This window comes from Aspergillus bombycis, assembly GCF_001792695.1.
Source record: "Aspergillus bombycis strain NRRL26010 chromosome Unknown contig00006, whole genome shotgun sequence".
Classification (NCBI taxonomy): domain Eukaryota; kingdom Fungi; phylum Ascomycota; class Eurotiomycetes; order Eurotiales; family Aspergillaceae; genus Aspergillus; species Aspergillus bombycis.
In genome coordinates this window covers 78304-99915 of record NW_019170008.1, presented here as the reverse complement: position 1 = coordinate 99915, position 21612 = coordinate 78304, and the positions used below count along the sequence as shown (strand labels likewise).

Genomic DNA, 21612 nt, shown 5'->3' with positions numbered 1-21612 from the left:
TGGCTCATGAGAAGTATATATTGAATGTAAACCTAGGGTCTAGGATGAGGTTCTCAACAAGAACACTTCGTATTCCTTGACGACATGACCCCAGGTATAAATTGTAATATTAATCAACATACATTGGGCCAAGATACTTACATCTGATTTCTATCTATTTACTTTCATGCGCACACTCTTTTGCCATATCTCGGCCCCGGGCATCGGCTTACATAACATCGCTCGGAGCTCATTCGGAGATAAGCATCATTTCTCACCCGCCTCCAAGTCTTCTGCGATCCCAAAAACATTTACTGGATATATAAGACAAATGGTCGGCCAATCCAAACAAACCAGAAAGCGCCGACGGCCCGCGTACTCCTGTGCCGAGTGCCGCCGTCGTAAGGTCCGATGCGACCGGGCGCAACCTTGCAGCCAGTGTACCAAGCAAGATGTGGCCTTCGCATGTACGTACGAGGAGCATCCTCGGACGGTTCCCAAGCGGCAGCAAAACATGAGACGGCAGCGGACGCCAGAAGAGCTCCCCTCCGTAGATGGCTCATCACACATATCAACCATCCCGAGAGTTATTCGAGGTACTATATCGAAGACACGGGTGTTTGGCCACGGGCATTGGATGAACACCGTTTCTATGGTAGAGTGCTCCTGCTTGTATTGTCATAGTTTCGTATTGTTATACTAACAATCATTGAAGATGGACGAACTCTCTGGTCTCCAGCCGCTCGGGGAGTTTTACGAATCAATGTTCCGAGCGGAAAATCATAGCCATCATGACAAGATCTCAAAGACGATCCTCGAATGTAAACAGCTCGCTCGGGAGTTTAAGAGGAAACGTCCAAGTAGATGGTGTCTCCCAGCTGACCTCCATCGGTCCTTTCCTCACCCGCACGTAATGAATGAACTGATTGAGATTTACTTTTCTACCTTTGAATCCTGCCACCGTATTCTTCACCTCCCGTCGTTCCAGGAGGAGTACAAGAGTTATATCAACTGTCCTGAGACGGCAAGGGGCCCCTTCCTGTTGCAGCTTGCTCTCCTCATGACCTTGGCAGGCGCATTACACGGAGGCGCGAATATCCGCAATGAGATGACGACGAAAGCCTCCACGTGGATTCATATTGCTCAGACATGGCTTTCTGCACCACTGGAGAAGGACCGCTTGACCTTGGATGGCATTCAAATCAATTGCTTATTGCTTCTCGCCCGTCAGGTGACTCGAATAGGATCTGATTTAGTTTGGATCTCGGCGGGCTCGCTGGTAAGGATAGCCATGCAGATGGGCTTACATCAGGATCCCGATTGTCTTGAGGAGATGAGCATAACACAGAAGGAGATTCGACGGAGACTGTGGTACACCATTTTAGAAATAAATGTACAGTCAGCCTTGGATTCGGGCATGGTACCGATGATTACGGGTGCAGACTACAATACGCAGCCGCCATCTGACGACGAGCCACAAGACAACACGCAAGTAACTATTTCGAACCGGATGTCCTTCCAGTCTCTGCTGGCAGAATCATTGCCTCTAAGGTTGCGGGCTACCAGAATTATAAACAGTCTACAGGAGGAACCGTCCTATGATGAGGTTCTAGCCCTTGGAAATGAACTAGCTTCAGCATGCGGCAAGGCTGCCATTGCGATTGAACAGGCTGTCTCCGAGAGCAACGCACATTCGATAGGGTTTGTAACCAGCTTCTGCAATCATCTCCTTCGGCGGTTTCTTTTGTGTCTCCATTACCCATATGCGGTCAAGGCCAAGAGAAGTCCGATGTATTGCTACTCCCAGAAAGCTTGTCTTTCGGCTGCCCAGGACCTAGTAGTACTTCTTGAAGATGATATTTACCGTCGCATCCTCCTCACCGGTGGTGGCATGTTCCGCGATCTCATCACTTGGGGAGCAATGCTTATTTTCCTCGAACTATGTCCGGAACCTGACGCAGACAACTCGATCTTCGCAAGGAGGAGTAATCGCGCTCGCCAAGAACCACTACTGCAAGATGCTCGTCGCGTGGTACAGTATGCAAGAGACAGGATGTGGCATGGGGAAACGAATGTGAAAGTCTACGTGTGCCTTAGTATGATGATGGCCCAAGCTGAGGCTCGTCTTGGCGGTATGCCCGTGAAAGAAGCCATTTCGAAGGCCCTACACGAGAGTCTGAATATATGTCATACTCTTCTAAAGGACATGGCTGCTGATTCTTCCACCGGCACAATGGATCCGGTTCTGGAATCTTGGGCGTCCAGCGGCTTGACCGTGCCTTTATTTGCCGATTTGGATTCCGACTTTGACTTTTTGGTGGACGGACACCTGGATGTGAGCTTCTTAGACAATTTGTTTGACCCACAGTAACTGGTTGTCGTACTATGAACAACCGTCAGAAGTTCGAAACATCAGTGAGAAGTAGTGGTGCTACCTTATTTGCCAATATATAGAGCCTTGAACAGTGCAACGGTCTCGCAGCTATATAATACGAAACAAACTGGCTCAATCAGCTTCGGTTATATTCGCAACATTCTGATGGGGCATAATAATACATCGAGTGGAGAGTATCTACAAAAGTTTTACGTGTAGGCGAAATCTCAACCGGAGGCGCAATCCATTATCCCCTGGTACTCTGGAAGTTTCCAACCCTTCGTATCTTCCCGCAACAACCACTTGGCAAGAAAGTCGAGTCTCAGCAGAGAGGCAATCCAAAAGAGGAGATACACCATCTGAACGCCGATAGGGGACGATGGGAACTTATCCATGTAATTTTCACTGTCCGTCAACCCAGCTTGAATTGTATCGATCAACGGTCTAAGCTGTTCTTCGTACCCAGCCAGAGCAACCGTGATGCTCTTCTTGGAAGCCGGCATCCCCCCTGTGAGTCCCTTGCCACAGTGCTTTCCGATTTCGCCAGCTAGCATATAGGCGCCTGTCATGGCACAGGTGGTACCCATGCCCGTCATAGCGGTCGGGCAGTAGGCTGCATCGCCAACCAGTACAATGCGGCCCTGGGACCAATAGTCCATCTGGACAACTCCCATGCGCTCACAGTAGAAGTCGTCTGCATCAGCCAGGCCGTTGAGGATCTCGTCTGTCTTCCACCCAATTCCGTAGTAAGCCTCTGCCAGCCCTTTCTTTTCGTCTTCGATATCGCCTTTGCTCGCGTTTTTCAGTCGCTCAGAGGAATTCTGGCTACAGACCATATATGCCTGGTACTTGTCAGGATCGGCACGACGAGTCATAATGCCTTTGTTGCCTGGAGCAAAAAATGCAGTCGCATTGTACCCCTCGCCCGGCTGAATAGGGCTTTGGATGGTAAAATACCCAGCATATACCCCGAGCGGATGAACTGGGTCTTTGGCGTTGTCACCCAGTATCATCTTCCGAGTATAAGATCCAGATCCATCTGCCCCTACAACAAGATCGAATTGCTCCCTGCTCCCATCAGAAAGAAGGACCTCGGCGTACTCATCCACCTGCCTGATCTCCTTCACCCACATCCCGAATCGATACTTGACACGGTGCATGGTCAAATCATACAGAAGCTGACACAGATCGCCTCTCATGATCTCAAAGTCGGTAGTGAAGCTCTGTAACCCTTTCCCGGACCGGTTAGCGGGGAAGTATCCCCATCTTCTACCATTGCGATCAACGACCTGTAGGCCTTGCTCCGAGACGGACCGCGCACGGAAGGCTTCCTCCAGGCCCATCCGTCGCATCACTTGAATGCCCGGTCCACGGAGGTCTACCTGTAGCCCACTCGCGCGTATTTTCGGGAATCTCTCGATGACGGTGATTTCGTGGCCGAGCTTTGAGAGCCAGAATGCGAGGGCGTTGCCTGCGATGCCTGCACCGCAGATGAGAACTTTCAGTTGTGGCATGTTGTGTATGGTTTCAATTGAGTTGGTTGGGGAGAGAACGACGATGATTGATGATGATGGTATGGTAAGCTATTGAAAGAATGGAGAAACGGTGTCCCTTATATAGTTATAGCAACCAGTATGCTCCAATTCTTCGGCCGGCGTGGTTCAAGTCTACCTTTGACCACCGATATGGCCGATATGGCCGTTACGCCCGACATACGCGAAGCCGCGTGTCAAGGATCAACAACACTAGCACTGGTGGTGACTGGTTCATGCTGCTCGTACACCCCTTTTCAGGTCCCGGAAAAGTTAGAAAGGCTCCTCGCGCCTCCACGGTTACACCGTTCTTCTTTCACGACGGGTAGACACAACACTGCTCTGAGGCAGAGGATCAAGAATGTATATGGCTTGGTTAAACTCACAACATGGTTAAGAAAGCGTCTCAACCACTGATCTTAGCCATTTTTAGGGTTGTACGAGGTGCCATACCACATATACAGACCTCCCCGCCCGATGCCTCATGTTTTTAATTTTTGAAGCCTCGACCGGATCATTGCAACATTCAACGCGAGCACCTCTATTCCCCAGCCCAAGCATTTCTAGGCTGCAGACAATTGAAACACCATGCCCCACCAACCGGTGCGCCAGTCCGTAAGCTCGTCATAAAACCGATATTCGATACTCTTGAGTCACGCGACAAGTTCTGCCCACACTCTCTTCCAAGAGCAGTATGGAAATGGAGTAGGACTTTGGCCGCGCCGACATTATCTCTCACGACAAACCCGCTCTTGGTCGCTACCGCTGCTGTGTGCACATGTGACGCTGCACCACCGACGTCTCCTCCTGTAAAGACGTTACGAACTTTCCGAGCCTACGAGTGCGGTGGAAGGCATCTAGGCGCAGTGGCGACAGATTGTGTGCTTCAAGGTCCAGGCAAGATGAAGCTTTGTGCAACCGAATACCATTATCTATGGGGAGGAGGTGAAGTCGAAGTTTTATAAAGAGAATAGCGAGGGGAGTATTCAGTCCAGGGCTGAGAGAGGCATTTAAGAGTCAGATTGTTTCATGCATTTTCATCGAGATTAAACTTGGTCGATATCGATATCCAGTCTTCAGCACGTCAGACAATCAAGATATGACAGCACTAATGGAATCCACCCTCGACAGGGATAACCTGCCCATTTATGTACGAAGCATCGTCACTCAGCAAGAAGGCAACCGTATTCGCTATCTCTTCAGGCCTTGCCAGTCTCCTCAACGGCACATTCTTAACGTAATTATCAACAAAAGCTGGAGGTGCTCCAGCAAGCAAGGGGGTATCCGTACCCCCTGGAGCCACACAATTCACCCTCACCCCTTTATCCCCAAAGTCCTTGGCCCATGTCCGGGTGAGCACCAGAACAGCATGCTTGCTTGCACAGTAGGACGCAATCCCCGGGGCTCCAAAAAGAGCGGCAGTGGATCCGATATTTACCAGGCTCCCGATCTCTTCCGGAACTGGTCCTTCCTTTGCCCTGCTGAGAGTGTCTGGGTGCTGCTCCAACACATAGCGCAGGTACGCCGTACCTACATTCCACGTTCCGCCGACGTTAACTGCCATCACTTTGTTGAAGTTCTCGACTGGCTCGAGGATGCTGGAGGGGAGCAAAATGCCCGCACAATTGACCAGGCCGCTAATCACAGGGGATTCTTGTATGATTGATTGGAACGTCTGCGCCACCTTTTCATGCGAGCTGATGTCGATGTTCGGATGAAAGTGAAGTCGCTCGGAGTCGATGGCCGGCATCTGTCCAGCTTTATCAATGGCGTGAACTGTGGCCGATAGCCCGAGGAGCTTTTTGACGACAGCGAGGCCCATTCCCGATGAGCCACCGGTCACTATATACGCTCGGCCAGCGTGCATTTTGTTGTTTTGTATTCCTGTGCGGGATCTAGGGGCGTAATAATATAACAGCGTAGAGATCTGCAAAAGAAAAAATAATGATAAAGGTAAGCAGCTGTTTGTGTTTATCTGCGGGGCAAGCTGAGAGAAGCTTGGTCCGAGCTTATTTTTGCGAAAGGCTTGCTAAAATATACCAGTAGACACAACCTCCGATGTGGGACAACTGGAGGGCCCCTTGCATTATAATGTAGGGATGGAATCCAGGGATGTACTTGTAGATATTATTGAGAATGATTTTAAGGTCATGACGCTTAATTCGGTAGATTCATGTACGTTCCTATCGCCCATTATTCTTGGTTGAGAATTCCCGGTTCAGCTATCTGACATGTCAATACTATCTATTCTCTTTACTACTCGTACTCCATAGTCCTTGCTTCTCTTTCTTTCATCCTTCATTATTGACCCTTTGCTTTTTTGAATACTCCTAACGATAGCCCAAACAGCCACTGTAGGTCTATGCACCCTCAGATAGATGATATGACCACTAATCCCGATATGAACACAAGAGAATCCACATAGGAATCACAAGTATTGCAGAGGTAAACTGACACAATAGACTTGAAAACAACAACAGCTTCTTTGGTCAGGAGTAGCACAGAGAGGTTGCTGTATGCCTGCCCGACGATGAATACGGCACCAACCCGGCCGCATATGTTGCATCTAATATGAGGCGAAGCCTCCGGTTCTTGTGATATTTAGCAACAATTACCCCCGGTGCCTCGATGATCGACCGATCCCGTTGTCCACTGCGGTACTATAGCATCTGGTAGTTATGTGATCAAGGACGCAGAGCAGAGGGACAAGTTGGCCACGCAGTAATCGAAGTCGCAGGCAGAGTGAACACCTTTTCTTCATGGGTAATCCGCGAGATCTGTGATTATGCTAACTCCCATAAAACCAGATGTGGCAGAAATATGCTGCTTCGTTCGCTAGGTTTCTTTTGTCTCGTGTGAGGAGAGCTCAGGACTCGGAGATGAACTCATGATAAAGGCATCTCTGCAACAGACGATACAGAACACTCATCATTGCTCTTAAATGATCGAATATGGATATGTAGTTTAGGACTCCCATGCTCGCACCAAGCACCTGCTACTCGCACAAAAAGAAAGACGAACTGCCTAGGCCAGAGCACAAGATCAATCAGTTCGCTATCGCAGCACCAACACTCGTTATAAGACTCTAGATCGTCCCACCATTGGTTTACCCTCCCTCGACCGGCCCTATTCTTGGCCTCGCACTAATCAGCTTCGCGGCGGATGGGCTGCCCTCCATGTCAAGCGGTTACATTGCCGACTCTTATATCATATATGTATTGGGGGATTGCACATCTTTGTTTGCCTATCAGATGTACAAGCATTATCGCGGCTGTTTAGATCGTATTCTGGGTGGTGCCATTTGTGTCTCTGAAGTTCGGTCAGCGACTCAGAAAATAGCCGATTTGCGAACATTAGCCCCGAGGCCCATGGCCAACAAATGGCTAATTGAATCAGGGCATAAATTGAGCCTATGCTTCTATATTGGGACCAGGGTGAAGCCTGACGGATGTCATTCTGGGCTGGTTTCCAGTATATCGACAATTGAATTTATGACATTTCGCATAAGTGCGGGAGATTTGTTTTGAAAAAATTACCTAACACGCTTTGCTGGGCTAGGAAATTAAGTGCCTCTGGAACGGTTGGTGCCTTGGCAATGCAGCCCCTTAGTCGAAAGGTTCAACCCAGCACAGATCGTAACAATTCAAACCCCTGTTGCTAAAGAATCGGCGCAGGAACTATGCGCTAGGCTTAATATGGTAGACTAACAGGGATAAGCTGCGAGGTTTGCATGGGATGTAGTTAGGTACTATCCTAACCAGGTTAGTCTTGTCAGTCAGAGTGAGCTTGCCGAGGTCACTCAATGAAACAACGCTCTAGAAAAGCAATTTTCAGAGCTGAGGGCTGAAGGCGTACAGGTTTCTATATGTACATCATTGTTGATACAAGATAAGATATTTTACAGGATATTGAAGCATTTCTGTGCTTGTAGACAGGTGTCTTGGATCAATAGGGGTCTACCACTCATGAACGCACAATATATATATATATAGATTGGAAGTAACTACACGTGTATCTTCGCCTCAATAATGAAGAATGAACCGCGCTATACGCGTTACTGGACATTTGTCTCAAATGATGAACAGTTCTGCTCTGCCTCACGTTTAGGTTTATATTAATTTCGATATGCCTTAGGGAATAGTCGAACTCCATTTGCAATTACCTTTACGGTCCTGGGTAACGAACCTAGACCCCTCTTCGTGTTACTGGATTGGCCATAGTACTTGACACAATACTGAAAAAGAATACACCCTCTACTGAGCGTGATACCTTGGAAAAAAAACAAAGAAATTATAATAGAATCAAATAAAACCAAGAACTGACTGAGTTCCATTGTAGTTGTATAGGGAATATGCCCGCCTATCTCGTTCCTTATATTTCCGACATTCTGTACATCACATCAAGATCACCATACTGAAAGGATTACCCCAAGGCCTCTACAGTGGTCAGATTTTTGGTTATGTTAATATGTTTGTCTTATACAAATTCCGAGCTAGACACTTAAGCAAGAGAACAGGAAGGGAGAGTATTGATTTACTATAGAAGGTATTATAGTACTACGTACATACATGGGCAGATAATCAAAATAGCACCTTTAAGAAATACATGATTGCACGTCACTCAATAGAAGCGTCGTCGAAGCTGTTCCAATCGTCTTACCCAACGATGATGCAGTGCCGATATTCGGTCATGTATGATCGTTCATACCATATGCGAGTTAATCATCTTCCAAAGCCTTCAGTTTTTCTTGCAACGCTGTATTCGCCCTCCCGTTATCCTTGGATATCTCGATGCCGATTAGTGTGGTAGCAGCTGTCCATACGGCATAGCTGAAAAATGCCACAACTGTGGATAACTTCGTCACCACGCATAGGGAGCCTTCGCGTTCGGAAGCATCTGCTAGGAACTTTGCGAGGCAGATAAATGCCACCAAGGATACGAAAGACACAAGCCAATATATGGCAAATGTGTATGCCTTAGTGAGGCCTAGATGGCTCTCAGTATGGTCCTTGTAATTCAGGAGATCGGACGTACCTTGCGAAGGGGAGAGGGATCTATAAGCCATATACGCGACGGCTGCGAGGGAGAAGCATGAGGAGAACATCGCAATAGATACTTCCCACGGAACATGGTCGAATGCGGTAAAGTAAGAATGAACGGCTGTAGCAATTGATCAGATTAGCCATATTTCAAAATGATACATCTAGTAGTGCAGTGGTTTACCGGCACACAAGAGTGCGAATGTAGCGACAGCGTATATGGCTTGCGAGACTCTCAAGGAGAAGAATACACCCGGCGGGGCCATGGTAGGATGCGAAGCGGAGCGGTAATCGGTAATAGTTTAAGGGAGATATGTAGGACACATTTAGATCTTGCCATACTGGAAAGGAGAGCATTGACTCTCATATATAACACGGGATAATGGTGGCAAAGTTAGGCTGAACGTTGTGGGCCCTCGCAATCCTTCCTTCCTGCCTAGTGACAAAACAGTCAAGCTTTTTAGTCTGTCGTCTCTATGAAGCTTACCCAGCGTTTGTGCAGATCATTTAAGCTATAGTTGTACTAGTTTAGGCTGCGGGAATATTATGTTCAGGGTTTAACCACGGGGAAAATTGCCTGGAGTTTACTCGGTGAAACACGATTCCTTCAAGCTCTGGAACTTGCAATATTTTTCTTATCAATGGGAATATGTTATTCAATAATGTTGCTGTTAGTGTGTGCCGATTTCCGGACCCTTCCTACTTCCGCGCCGTTAGCCAGCTCTCGTTTGACGTCTGATCTGCTGGCTAAGACGGTCTTGCGCCGTAGGGCGTACTTGGCTCATATAAACAGCACATCAGTTCACCCCTTCTCCACCATTTGACAGTCCTTGGCGGCGATCACTCTAATGGAATAGGGAGATGTCACATACTCCTTTTCGTAAGGCGGTGTTTCTATGTCCATACACGCATGTGGTTTTTCCTTTCTCTGCGCCTTCCCAAACATGTCTCATTCGGCTTCGGGATTAATGATCTTTGTCCCGAGGGTGACATCGAGGCAAAGGCCGCCGGCTAATATGAATGTCTCATCCTGAGAGCGGAGGGCAATGTTGAAAGTCATTTTGGCATGCCACGTGCGCCATCCTGAGCTAGGAAATATTCTCGCTGGGCCCACATACACAGATCAACGCCTGTACATACCACTATTGGGGCCCGGTGTTTGAAGAAACGTTGTTTTTACCCGGTCGTCTCACATTCCTCCACTGCGGGCCGTAGCGTATTATGCTGCAGTAGAGCAATACACCCGGCGTGTTCCCCCGTCTTGGCTCATGCCACAGTGTATACTTATGTAGGGGAACAGTGCATTACTATCTCATCACTGCTCTGCTTCAATCAACAAATGGGCTGGATGTGCACGTTAACATAAATACTCACTGACTATGTATGACCTTTGCTAGATAGGGTGATATGATAATGGAATTCCAGAGACATAGGCATCCACATCAGCTGTGGCTAAGCTTTACCAAGACTACTAGCCTCTACATGATTGATATTGATGTAATCATAATTGTTATCCGTATTCGTTAAATTGCCACCTGTACGAGTATCCGTATATGGTTAGAAGTTGGAGAAAACGGCTCGTAGTATATTCGGTGGATGCAACCACTCCACAGACTTAGTCGAATCGAGGCAATGCTTGGATGTGCCTTCCGCCATATCTTAGCGTTATGCATCTGCGTTGCATACAAAAGTTAATCAGAGTTTCAGATATAGATAGATAATGGTTCATTTCCTTTTGCAGAGTATCGTGTTCGATTTAGGGTAATAGGCCGTCATGGAAGATTTAGGTGGCTCCGTCAAACGCCGGATAAGTATTGTGCCAGTATCATATAAGTAATCATCAGACGTTTACTCCCTCATCAAGTCTAACATTCGATATCCATGGAGTAAATAATTCTCAACGACTAGTATCTTGGCGTATCTAGTACATTGACAAAGATCGGTTAGCATGTAAGGCACTTCGTAACCTCATCGGTTCTCTTGGGGTTGCTATCCATCTTAGTATATTCCTGTATATATCTTGCGTTATGGGAACACGTACGGAGTATAGCCTGTTACTAGACATGATAGTCTACAATGGACCAGGGTCCACTACTCCCGTGGCTAAAGGCAGCATGGTGTGAGGACTCCCACACGGGGCTTTTCAAGCTGCTGGGTCTAGGGAGGTCTGGCGCATACAGGCTATAGTCGCAATTTTGCGACGGATTGAATCCCTACAGTCTACCGATACATCGTATGAGGCAGCCTACCTATAACTCACACCATGGTCAAGATTATTGTAGTATTGCAGCTCAATCGTAGTGTCGGAGTATGGTCCTATCTGTCATCTGACATATATGCCTACGGTGGTAACCAACAGTGGCTATCCGTGCTTGATCACTGACCCATCTGTCTGTAATCACTCGTTAAACGCCCTCCACCGCTACGCTTATGCTCGATCCTTCGGGCAATAGATTAATACGTCCCATTAGCGACGTCTGGCTCTGTCTAAGACAAGCTCGGGATTGACAGAAGCGCGGTGATGCCTTCGACCTTCCTGCGCGGATTAGTATCGTGAGATATTCCTAGCTCCACATAACGAGCCAGCCTTCCGAAGTATCACGGACGAAAGTCCCGATAGCAAAGATTAGGGAAACAGCATGCACTCAAAAAGATATATAAAGGACCGTTTACTCCTTCCTCTGTTGCAGAGAATCAACCAGCGCAGTTCCTCCACTTCCAGACAATCTTCATCACTTGCAAGCTTCCGCTTCCTCGCCAATCTCATCCAATTTTCAAGATGCAGTTCAAGCTTTTCGTTGCCCCTCTCCTTGTCGCCCTGGCCATGGCTGCTCCTTCTTTCGAGGACGGCCATCTCGCCAAGCGTACCTGCGGCACCCTTACCGGCGAGAAGTTGAGGATCTGCCAGGAGGCTTGCAAGGCCCTCTGTGTACGTTGATGGCAGGCAAAAACTCACATCCATTTCACAGACCGCTAATTAATCTACAGAAGGCTGGAACTGCGGGCATTGCCTCGGGTCTCTGTGAGAAGGCTTGTGACCTTGGTGTACGTCTTCTTTTACATGATAATAACCCGTATTTCAGTTGCATTTTACTAATGACTCCTGAATCCAGCCCATGAAGCGTGAGGCGGCTCCCGAGCCTGAGCCTGAGCCCTCTTTTGGACAAAAGGCCTGTGATGTTGCTGTAAGTTAAGCACAGGTTAATCGTAACGATGATGATCTTCTTGATTGCTGATGGTTTCAACATAGTGTGACGTTGCGTGCAATTCTACTGTCCTCGCTCTGGAGCAGAAGAAGTGCATTGAGAAATGCGTAAGTATTATCGGCGTTCGTTTCTCGGTTTCAGCTGTGCTAACCGGATTTAATCACTACAGAAGGCCAAGTGTGACAACTAGACTTTGGGGTACAAATATGCTGGCCTTAGCCTCTGGACAATCTCTGTACTTTGAAATTTGTTACAGTAGATGGGGTGGTAATCGTAGTGGGGGAACATTGGATGCTTGACTAATCTTTATTGTATTCATGCTGTCTGCAAATACTCTCTTAAGAGCATGTAATATGGGTCTATTTTAGTCTATCCTCTCCAGGAGCTTCCATTAATTTCACCTTGTTACTATAGAAACCTTTAGGAAGACTAACTAATCTCACTTTGCGATAGTAGAATGGATTCAAAAGGTCAATGTCACAGGCACGATCACTAATACTAATGTCAAATGATCACTAGGGCGATTTACTGCCAATAAAAAATACGTTATACAAAGAATGACAAGAAGGAGAGAGGCAAGTCACACAGTCACGGTAGTTGCTCTAGTACAAACTGTCAAATATTTTGTAAGCCAGGCCATCGATCTATGGAGAAGGTATATGTATTCGGCCTAGAGTTGTATTGCCATTCATAGTACAATATCTTTCAGCCTCAGTATCTCTAGCATCATTTGGTGATTATCGCGGATCAAAGTAGACTTATGTGCTTTGTGTATAGCCGTTGCCGCTCATAGGGTTCGAGTTTGCAGGCTCTTCGTGACCTTCCTATGTTTGGGGCCATAAGATGGCAGCAATTTCGAGTTAGCCCTTTGTTTCTACCGTCTGGCATTAGGGCTGCCGATTTGTTCAAGTCGATCTCAAATGGGTGGAATGCGAGATTTTCTCAGGACATGAGCTAAAGGCACATCTGTATCTTTCCACCATGGTCTTGGTGTAGGGATAGGAAGGGCTATTGCTACCTAATAGTTCATAAATTGCTTGTGGTCGCTAGCATACGATGGCTCGCTGAATCTGTGAATCGTGACTGACGGATTCATCTATGCTCTGTTGGCGTTCCGCAGAACGGTTGCACGTTGCAGTCAGCGATTGGGAATAATTGATGCTTGGGGTCTATATTCTAGCTATAAGAATCAAACTCCACATAAGGAATGCCATGTCTAGTCAGCCCCGCATGTTCAGGCAGTTGCCCTCTGAGTCTGCCATTGTTAGTAGGGTGCCCATATACTGTTACAGATCTCCAGAGGGTAGGTAATAGAACACCACGTTACATTGAAGTATCTCATATGCATATTGTTCGAGAGCTGAAATTGGAAGCATCACCATATTTAAACAGCCAAGGTGGCCTGTACAGCAAGTACGCAGAGGGACTGTATTGTTAGGATTCAGGAATGAACCATGTCTCTTAAGGGCACAGTCAGCTCCTATGAATGCAGGATGTATATTTATGATGTCTTGTCTTCGGTCAGTAAATCTTGGTAAGCTATTGATGAAGCTTCCGAGGACCGTTCAGAAGAGACGATCCTACACAGAGCGTAACAGGAAACAAATCACGAATGCCACCACGGCCTATAGCTCCGAGCCTATCGATACCCTGAACATCGTTAATACCGAGGTAGAGTCGCGATATAAAGCCGGAACTCGATTCTTGCATTACAGAGGCTAATAGTCCATTGTTTCACGACCAGGCACTGATGGGCGACAACGCAGGAGTGACGTCTATTAAGCGCCGCGATACAGCAACCCTACGAAGATCGACATGTTTACGCTGGATAGCTTTCACTCTAGGATAACATTGGAGGGTGCTTATTACTTTGGCCATTGTAAGGCTCCTATGATGGACGTCTGCAGGACTGTGCTATGACCATATGGCTTATAAGTTTGATTCCCCACGCATATGAAAGCGTTGGACAAAGGGTGGAGACCTCTACGGGTGTAGTTAGTCTATTTTTACCATACATGGAAAAACAGTACTCCGTAGTAGAAGAGATGTTCTTAGTGAAGAGTACAGGCGAAAGCCGTTTTTGATTTTATGCAAAGATACACTATCATTAAATATGATAGTTTACCAGCGCAGGCCGGGAAACAACGCTCCTTGATTTGTACGATATTTATATTCCATCATTAAAGTCCTATGGAGTAGTACTTGTACGGACTATTGTTTCAGCGCCTCCAGATGGTGGGGGTGAGCCTGCGAAATACTTGACCCGCAGCCATCTACTATAAATACTACTGATATTAAAAAATAGGCACTCGTAGACTACATTAAATAAATCATTGCGGAAGACATGATAAATAAGATTATATATATTTTGGGCTAACATGGCTATCATAAGGCTGATTAGTGGTAATGATAGTTGTAGACAACCGGAAAGGATGTAAAGTAGTCGCCGTAGCGAGTCGAATGATATCCCACCTGGGTGGTGTCATATACTCATGCTAGTCCTCCTGGAACTACTAACCGCCCACCTGGTCGATTCTCACCGTCGCTGACTGCCACGTATCATGTATTTGTGGGGGCTGTCATGCAGGACCCTTGTCCTGTCAGGCAAACACATTCTTTCATTTATAGTATGCCCCACTATAGTAACAGCCAAGCGCCGCATCACCCCTCGTTGTTGCCCCTCCGTCTGAAGGGCAGGCTGGGATTTAAATCCCCCTCAGCCCCCGACTTTCTCACTCAAACACATCCCTCTCTCACTGCACATCTTTGAAAACCGTTCCAATCACCATGTCTTTCCACGAAAGCTGCGACCTCATCCGGATCGAAGTCCGCGACGATGGCACCTGGCTTCTTGCCGCTGCTGGAACCCTTGAAGAAGGAGAAACGGCCCCCGCCGAGCTTAGGCTCGACGAGAGGATCGGTAACAGCGACGGTAGGTCCCACATACATAGTCCAAGAACGTTGACATTTTATGAATGATGCTAACACCCAGTCCTTGAATGCACCAGGATGGTTTGCCTTCCCGGGTGAAAACTTCTCAGAAACCGCCCAAGAGATCGAGCTCGACTTCCGTGATGATGGTCCTTGGTTGACGGCTGTGCTGGCCGAGCACGATCAGGAAAACAGAGAGCGCCAGGGGATCAACTTGGCTGAGCACATTGGGAACGACAATGGTCGGCTTGTGTGGGTTTGATTCGGTATTCTCATCCTGACTCTGCTTCTGGATTTGTTATGTGTTTTGATTTGCAGGATGCAAAAACAGCCATGCAGTGGAATGGTAATTGCAATATGCACCTCTACAATCCCAATGGAACAATGTAAACTGTAAATAATGTAAATAATCAACAGGGCAGACATGTAGAACATCACATGATGATGAGCAGTCTTTCCGCCCGGAGATATTCAGGAACCAAGGCGGCCGCCGGACCAATCGCAACCGGGATCAGCGCCACCGCCGTACCCCACTTGAATGTTTGTGCCTGCAGAATCGAGGCCCAAAATGGCGTTTTCTGTCATTTTCTCGGGATGATTTCCCTTCTCCTATCTTTCGAATTTGCTCAGAATCAGCCAGAATGCCCCTCATCACAGGCTTTCCCCTCCCCACATCCCCAAAGCAGCTCGAGTTGCCCGAGGGCACCGACGCCAAGGCGTTTCTCGTGTTTGTGACTTCCGATGACCCTTTAACCGGCCAATCCTGGTGCCCGGATGTCCGTGCTGCTTGGCCAGTTCTTGAAGCCACGTTCTCCGGCGAGAACGCACCGGCCCTGAAAGTGGTTGAGGTTGGACAGAAGCCAGAGTAATTTTTATCTAGTGACGTACACGATTATCTAGGGTACTGACATGGTTCTAGATGGAAGGATCTACAGAATATCTACCGGACTAACTGGAAGGTCCCTTGTATCCCAGCCTTAGTGCGATACGAACGCGTCAATGGCGAGACAGTCGAGACAGGAAAGCTGGTCGAAGGGGAGATTCTCGATAGGAAGAAGCTGGGGGACTTTATCGGAGCGACGCTTTAATCTTTGGGGTTGATGTATATACGAATCCTTTCCTATTGAGAGACATGCCAACAATACCAACTAAACAACTTCCTGCTTTTAAACCAGGAGAGATTTTGGCCACGGAAAGACAACATTGGTAATCGGGCATCCATCAAAAAAGAACAACCCGTTAATCCACCGTTTGATAATCAGCCGTTTGGGGCCATTTCTTGGTGAGTTCAGTAACTCAACCTCTAAAGAGACATGCTTTTCAATGCCGTCTGGACGCGTTTCATCCGAACGGACTGCGGTGAAAATATACTTTTCTTCTCCTGTCCATGGGTGACCTGCCTCTCTAGTGAAAACTCCACGGTACGGATTACCACCGAAGCGGCTATCCTGAGAGATTAACAAGCCAAGCCGAAGGCGATCTGAGCCTCGGTCATCCATTGCCTTGACAATTTCCTCTGCCATGAGGTCCTTGTAGTACTTGGAAAATGTGATGTCCTTGTCTCCCCACCTTTTATCTTCGTCGAGGTATTTCTCAATAGCGCTGGCAATAACCTGATGGTCCCCTGAACCCAAATGTCTAGAGAGCTGTCTCAGACGCATTCTTTGGTAGCTGTTCAATTCATAATCGCGGCCTTCATGTGGTCTCCCCGTTGTCCTAGGGTCGCTGACTATTTTGCCTAAGCGCCAGAGGTGACCAGACGTTAGAATCCCTTCTTCTGAGAACTGGACGTCGGGGAAACGACAACTTTTGATAAAGGTAAGCTTTTGATTAACGTCCGGTGTTTGAAAGGTGCGAAGAGACTGGCCCTTCAAGTAATCGAATATATTACTTCTCGCTGCATCTCGAGAGTTATCCGGGCCATTCATGAGGATTTCCCCGTTCAGTAAGTATAAGAGCAGCATCGCCATGCTCAAACTGCATCTTTTTCGGTCCATTTGTCTGGTATTCAATCGATCATAGTAGCCTAAGCAGTTGGCAATCACTGCCAGACGATCCGACTCAACCGTGATCTTTCGCTTTCCGACATTTGAGAATACCAGTGGAGACATGGACCGCCTTATAGTGCGGTGTCCCTCGTTATCTGGCTCTAGAAGCTGAACATTGTATTTTGCCGCTCGGTCGAGAATTTTCTCGCACCTGGTCTTGTATCGTGGATCCTGTCGATAATCCATACAAAATTCGGTCGCTCGAGAGCGGAGGTCGACTGATTTGATGCAAAGCTCTCCAGCCAAATTCCCAAATAGCCCCTTGTATTTCTTTTTGAATTTGTCTAGGGTGGAAGAATGAGGAATCAAAAGGCACATTTTTGTTGACGAGCAATAGTCTTCCTGGAAAGTCCAACCTCTGTCCCACCATGGATCAGACGTGATATAATCCAAAAGGTTAAGAACGCGGCGGACGCGGCCGTTCTCTTGGTTCCTCGTTGGGCTTTTTCTCTCAAGGATGTATATTAAGTCTTGTAAATGACGTTCTGATTCGATTCGCACCGATAGTAGCGCCACTGGGAAGGCACTATTTGCGTACACGTACTCCATGGATTGTATGGCACGCTGCTGCATCGTTGCGTTCTTTTGGTCAATGCATTCCTGATCGATCCAGAAACCCCGAACAAATCCCTTCGTCTCTTTGAGGTAATTCACATATGCGATGACCCTATCCAGCACCTGATCTCGGACTTGACTAACACCTGCATATCTCCCGTCCCGCGATTGTACCAGATAAGAGCCATGGGAGCTCAGCTGGCTTGGAAGGGCTTGCCAGGTATAAGATACAGCGACATATTTCCTCTCATAGCTTGCATTGACATGTGCTCTCCGGAGCTGTTTCTGTTCATCATTGTCACAAACTATCTCACCATTCCAGCGCCTCTTCCGGCTTTGGCTAGAAGAGTTGACATAAAGGATCTCCAACTTCTTGATCCAAGCAGCATCCCGTTCGTCAAATATCCCGTGGTCTTGAAGGTCAAGCAATGTAGATACGATGGAGGAAGAACTTCGTCTTTGGATGTTTGCGAGAGTGCGGACGTGTCTGCTTGCATTTTTGCGACTCGGTGGTAGTATTTTGCGGATTTTCAGAGCGCCTACTGTTCTTATGTGGTCAGCTGTTGGACTTCAGTACCAGGCGAGGCTGAAATCTGAGGGCTTGCACCTAGGCTGATTCTAAGAGGCTCAGAGTCTCGGACTTGACAAGGATACTATGCATCTCGACCTATCAACTCAGAATAATGCATCATAATCAAGCCACCACTCAATAGGCAATTCCTACTAGCCCGGGAAGGAGGAATCACACAGGTACTCGCTACATACAATTGGTCACTGACAGTCACTGGGCACCTAAGTACTGCGCCGCATTTGACGCCAATCTGCTGCACATCGGCGATGTGGAACTAAATTCATTTGACGAAATAACTAGACATGCATGAAGGTCAGCATTCCACCACAGGATAATAAGTCTCGAATCATAGTTCATCCAGAACTTCCATATTTCAAGTATTTACGAGCTACAACATACGTGGGCGATATCATACCGTTAGGGTAGCCAGCAAGTGAGGGAACTGAGTTACCATCACTGCACTCTGGGATCTATGGGGATTTAGTAGTGGCAGGGAAGCAGGTAGATACTCCTTAAAGATCTGTGTCGACAGTTTGACCTTTCCCAGTTGCCAGATCCGACGGAGAACGTGTTGACTTATGCATAAATCAACACAATGATGACTACCTTCCTAAACCATGTCGATACACAGACAAAGCAGCGATATAATCCGGAACGCTCCTATACATAGCCGCACACAAAAATAATGCAACCACCGGATAGTTTATCCACTCTAACAATGGTTAGCGCATTTCGAGTGCCATGCTAACCACGATATTCACATAGATATAATAAATGTATACTACCGTACAGGGTAGATATCGTTGGAAGATGTGGATCAACATACTTGTTAACGGGAAAGCCCGACTGCTCTCCGAACCACAATAGGCTGCACCATATGAAATGGAACCAAATTTAGAACGTTTAGCTAGTTTACACTTTGCCACAATGCGCGAGGCTCCGGAGATGGTCAACCCTTGTCAGGTGACCCATATTTGGTGCTGCAACATTAGGGCTCTATATTATTGGGGTTGAACCATGGTTCCGACCCAAACCCTCACAGCTGACATCCAACTATGCATTGTTTCCCAGGCTCGAGCTTGCCTCCTGAAGTTTGAATATAGGAAAGTGCGCCTATTAGTAATACGATGTACGCGTCATGATTATTTAACACAGTTCAATGTTGATAGGTTATTAGTCGATACACCCAGCCTTCTGGGCCAGCTTTGCATATATCAAATGCGGGTGACCGTGAAGCCATAGCTCCTTCGCCTTCTCCAAGCTACAAGAGACTCGAATCATCCCGTTAATGTAAGCTTTCTCCTTCATGATCTCTCCATCCATTCCTCTCAGAAGGGAATCAAAATTCGAATTATGCAAACTAATCTTGACTGTTATTTGCTAGTCCAGAGCAACGCACAGACAACCGGAGTGAAGCCAGCGCCACCGATCTAGGAATCACACCAACTAGGCATATGACCCTTTCTTCTCAAGTATCTCTGCAACCCATCAAGCAAATCAAACAGCCATATCCATCAATCCAAAATGGAAGCAAAGAAGAATTTACTCTGCGCCCAATTAGCCGGTCGTGAATCTCCCGCCCCCGAAAGCCAGACCGCTGAACAGCAGGAGCCTTTCTGCTGGGGTAGAATGTCTCGCACATTGCAACAGCAGCGAGAGGTTAAAACCGAGGGGGCTTCTGACACTATCAAGGCCTTTGTGTTGGAAAGTAACCCTATTCATCCACTCGAGGGGCCTCTCATGAGACAATACGCGGGTGATAAATTGAGGCGTATGTCGTCAGATTGACGTCGTCACATGGTGTAATCTTTCTTTCTACGAAAAGAGCTGGTGACTGCTGATACTTATGGGATGATCATTCTGTGATTAAAAGCAATGTGTGGGAAATATTAATTACATGGCATGGCTCAAACATCAACGAATGTGTTGGGAAACTGCTCTACGCTCTACTGAGGGGACGAGTGAAAAATACTGCTGTCGTGCCTGTTATTGCCAGATTCTAGTTCCATGAGGCCGTCAGTGATAATTATTAACGCTGTATTTACTTAAGCCTCTCGACTGGATGCATCAAGGCATGAACATATTTTGAAATGGAGCCGGTATAATGATATAAGCACAATTTGGGGGCCATTTACCGAAACCGCCCACGACCTGTTAAAGTAGGCTCTGTCTTGCTAAAGCTTTCCAAAAATGGGCTTCTTTTTCGATACCATGGATGAAATAGCAACCGGAACATCCCTCGTTTGAACCGCCGCCACGTTGTAAGCTAGTTGGTATTGGAGTCCTGAATGGAGGAGAGGCTTAGCAATCTGTGCCAATGTAAACGCTGGAAGTAGACATGAAAGTACCTTCGGGAACAGTGCGATCTCGGCTGTAATCGAGGAAGTGCTTGATCGTCTGTACCGCAACCGGGCTTTTCCCACTTAAATTCCTCGCAACCCTAAAGGCTTCCTCGACCACGTGCTTCTTCGTTGGGAGAACAGTGCTCACAAACCCAACCCGAAGCGCCTCATCCGCATCGAAGTTTCTACCGGACATCGCCACATCCTTGACCCAGGTGTATGACCCGACGACCTTGGGTAGTCGTGCCAGAATCCCAATGTCAGAGGCAATGCCGATATCGACTTCCTTCACACAGAAAACTGTGTCCTTGGAGCAGATGCGCATATCCGTCGCCGAGCAGACGTCCATGGCCATCCCTAATGCATAGCCATGCATTGCACAGATAACCGCTGGCTCTTCTTGTCAGCGCTGGTCCAGGGGAAATGTAATCGAACTAGGTTATATCAACAGACAAGGAGTTCCTTACGCTTCTCACACTTCTCAATACTCGAGATACACTCCTGGAACTCAACCCCGAATCTCCGAAGCGTGGTGACTGCACGTCGGCCGGGGTCCACAGCCTCTCCTGGCCCAACCATAAACGGTGAATCGTTGCCGGACACCCATCTGAGATCGATACCAACCGAGAATCCCTTCTCCCCAGATCCGGAGAAAACAATCGCACGAACGGATGGGTCCGTGGAGAGACGGTCGAAGACGGTTCGCATTTCACGCCATCCACTGGGATATTTGAGCTTCCCATCCATCGTTACGATTCAGGGGCATATCTTTTGCTTACTCTTCCAAGAAGGCGTTCACTTGGCCTGGCCGATTGATCTCCACGTGGGCGATCCATGGTTCTGGGACAGTGACCTTGAAATATTGATAGTCTTGGTTCGACATGTTGAGAGTGGAATACCCAGGGTAGTGTCTGTGGGGTGGTGAGGATATTATATGGGAAGTTCATTGAATACTTATACGCTTGTTCTGGTTTACCCATGTAAGTGAACCAAGCCAGCGTTCTCGGTTGATGGTATGATGTACGGGGTGAGGGT

General features: G+C 47.5%; 8 protein-coding genes across 8 annotated transcripts; 4 read left to right on the top strand and 4 right to left on the bottom strand.

Moving 5' to 3' along the window:
- Positions 1–310: 310 nt before the first annotated feature.
- ABOM_001467 (putative C6 transcription factor) lies at positions 311–2350 on the top strand (the record flags this gene model as incomplete). The annotated part of the gene is made up of 2 exons (XM_022528597.1): positions 311–634; positions 695–2350. 2 exons carry the CDS (start codon positions 311–313, stop codon positions 2348–2350), a joined length of 1980 nt encoding a protein of 659 aa, XP_022393667.1.
- A 230-nt stretch (positions 2351–2580) lies between these two features.
- Positions 2581–3867, bottom strand: ABOM_001466 (FAD binding domain protein; the record flags this gene model as incomplete). The annotated part of the gene is made up of 1 exon (XM_022528596.1): positions 2581–3867. One exon carries the CDS (start codon positions 3865–3867, stop codon positions 2581–2583), a length of 1287 nt encoding a protein of 428 aa, XP_022393666.1.
- A 1126-nt stretch (positions 3868–4993) lies between these two features.
- ABOM_001465 (SDR family NAD(P)-dependent oxidoreductase) lies at positions 4994–5752 on the bottom strand (the record flags this gene model as incomplete). The annotated part of the gene is made up of 1 exon (XM_022528595.1): positions 4994–5752. One exon carries the CDS (start codon positions 5750–5752, stop codon positions 4994–4996), a length of 759 nt encoding a protein of 252 aa, XP_022393661.1.
- Positions 5753–8602: 2850 nt separating this feature from the next.
- ABOM_001464 (uncharacterized protein) lies at positions 8603–9190 on the bottom strand (the record flags this gene model as incomplete). The annotated part of the gene is made up of 3 exons (XM_022528594.1): positions 8603–8871; positions 8920–9045; positions 9109–9190. The coding sequence occupies 3 exons, from the start codon at positions 9188–9190 to the stop codon at positions 8603–8605; spliced, it is 477 nt and encodes a 158-aa protein (XP_022393668.1).
- A 2513-nt stretch (positions 9191–11703) lies between these two features.
- ABOM_001463 (uncharacterized protein) lies at positions 11704–12429 on the top strand (the record flags this gene model as incomplete). The annotated part of the gene is made up of 4 exons (XM_022528593.1): positions 11704–11853; positions 11913–11969; positions 12038–12109; positions 12175–12429. 4 exons carry the CDS (start codon positions 11704–11706, stop codon positions 12427–12429), a joined length of 534 nt encoding a protein of 177 aa, XP_022393655.1.
- Positions 12430–14917: 2488 nt separating this feature from the next.
- On the top strand, positions 14918–15323 carry ABOM_001462 (CVNH domain-containing protein; the record flags this gene model as incomplete). Its single annotated transcript, XM_022528592.1, has 2 exons — positions 14918–15062; positions 15139–15323. The coding sequence occupies 2 exons, from the start codon at positions 14918–14920 to the stop codon at positions 15321–15323; spliced, it is 330 nt and encodes a 109-aa protein (XP_022393654.1).
- A 379-nt stretch (positions 15324–15702) lies between these two features.
- On the top strand, positions 15703–16149 carry ABOM_001461 (DUF953 domain protein; the record flags this gene model as incomplete). Its single annotated transcript, XM_022528591.1, has 2 exons — positions 15703–15926; positions 15981–16149. The coding sequence occupies 2 exons, from the start codon at positions 15703–15705 to the stop codon at positions 16147–16149; spliced, it is 393 nt and encodes a 130-aa protein (XP_022393662.1).
- Positions 16150–16227: 78 nt separating this feature from the next.
- On the bottom strand, positions 16228–21460 carry ABOM_001460 (uncharacterized protein; the record flags this gene model as incomplete). The annotated part of the gene is made up of 4 exons (XM_022528590.1): positions 16228–18206; positions 20584–20967; positions 21045–21298; positions 21357–21460. 4 exons carry the CDS (start codon positions 21458–21460, stop codon positions 16228–16230), a joined length of 2721 nt encoding a protein of 906 aa, XP_022393669.1.
- Positions 21461–21612: the final 152 nt, after the last annotated feature.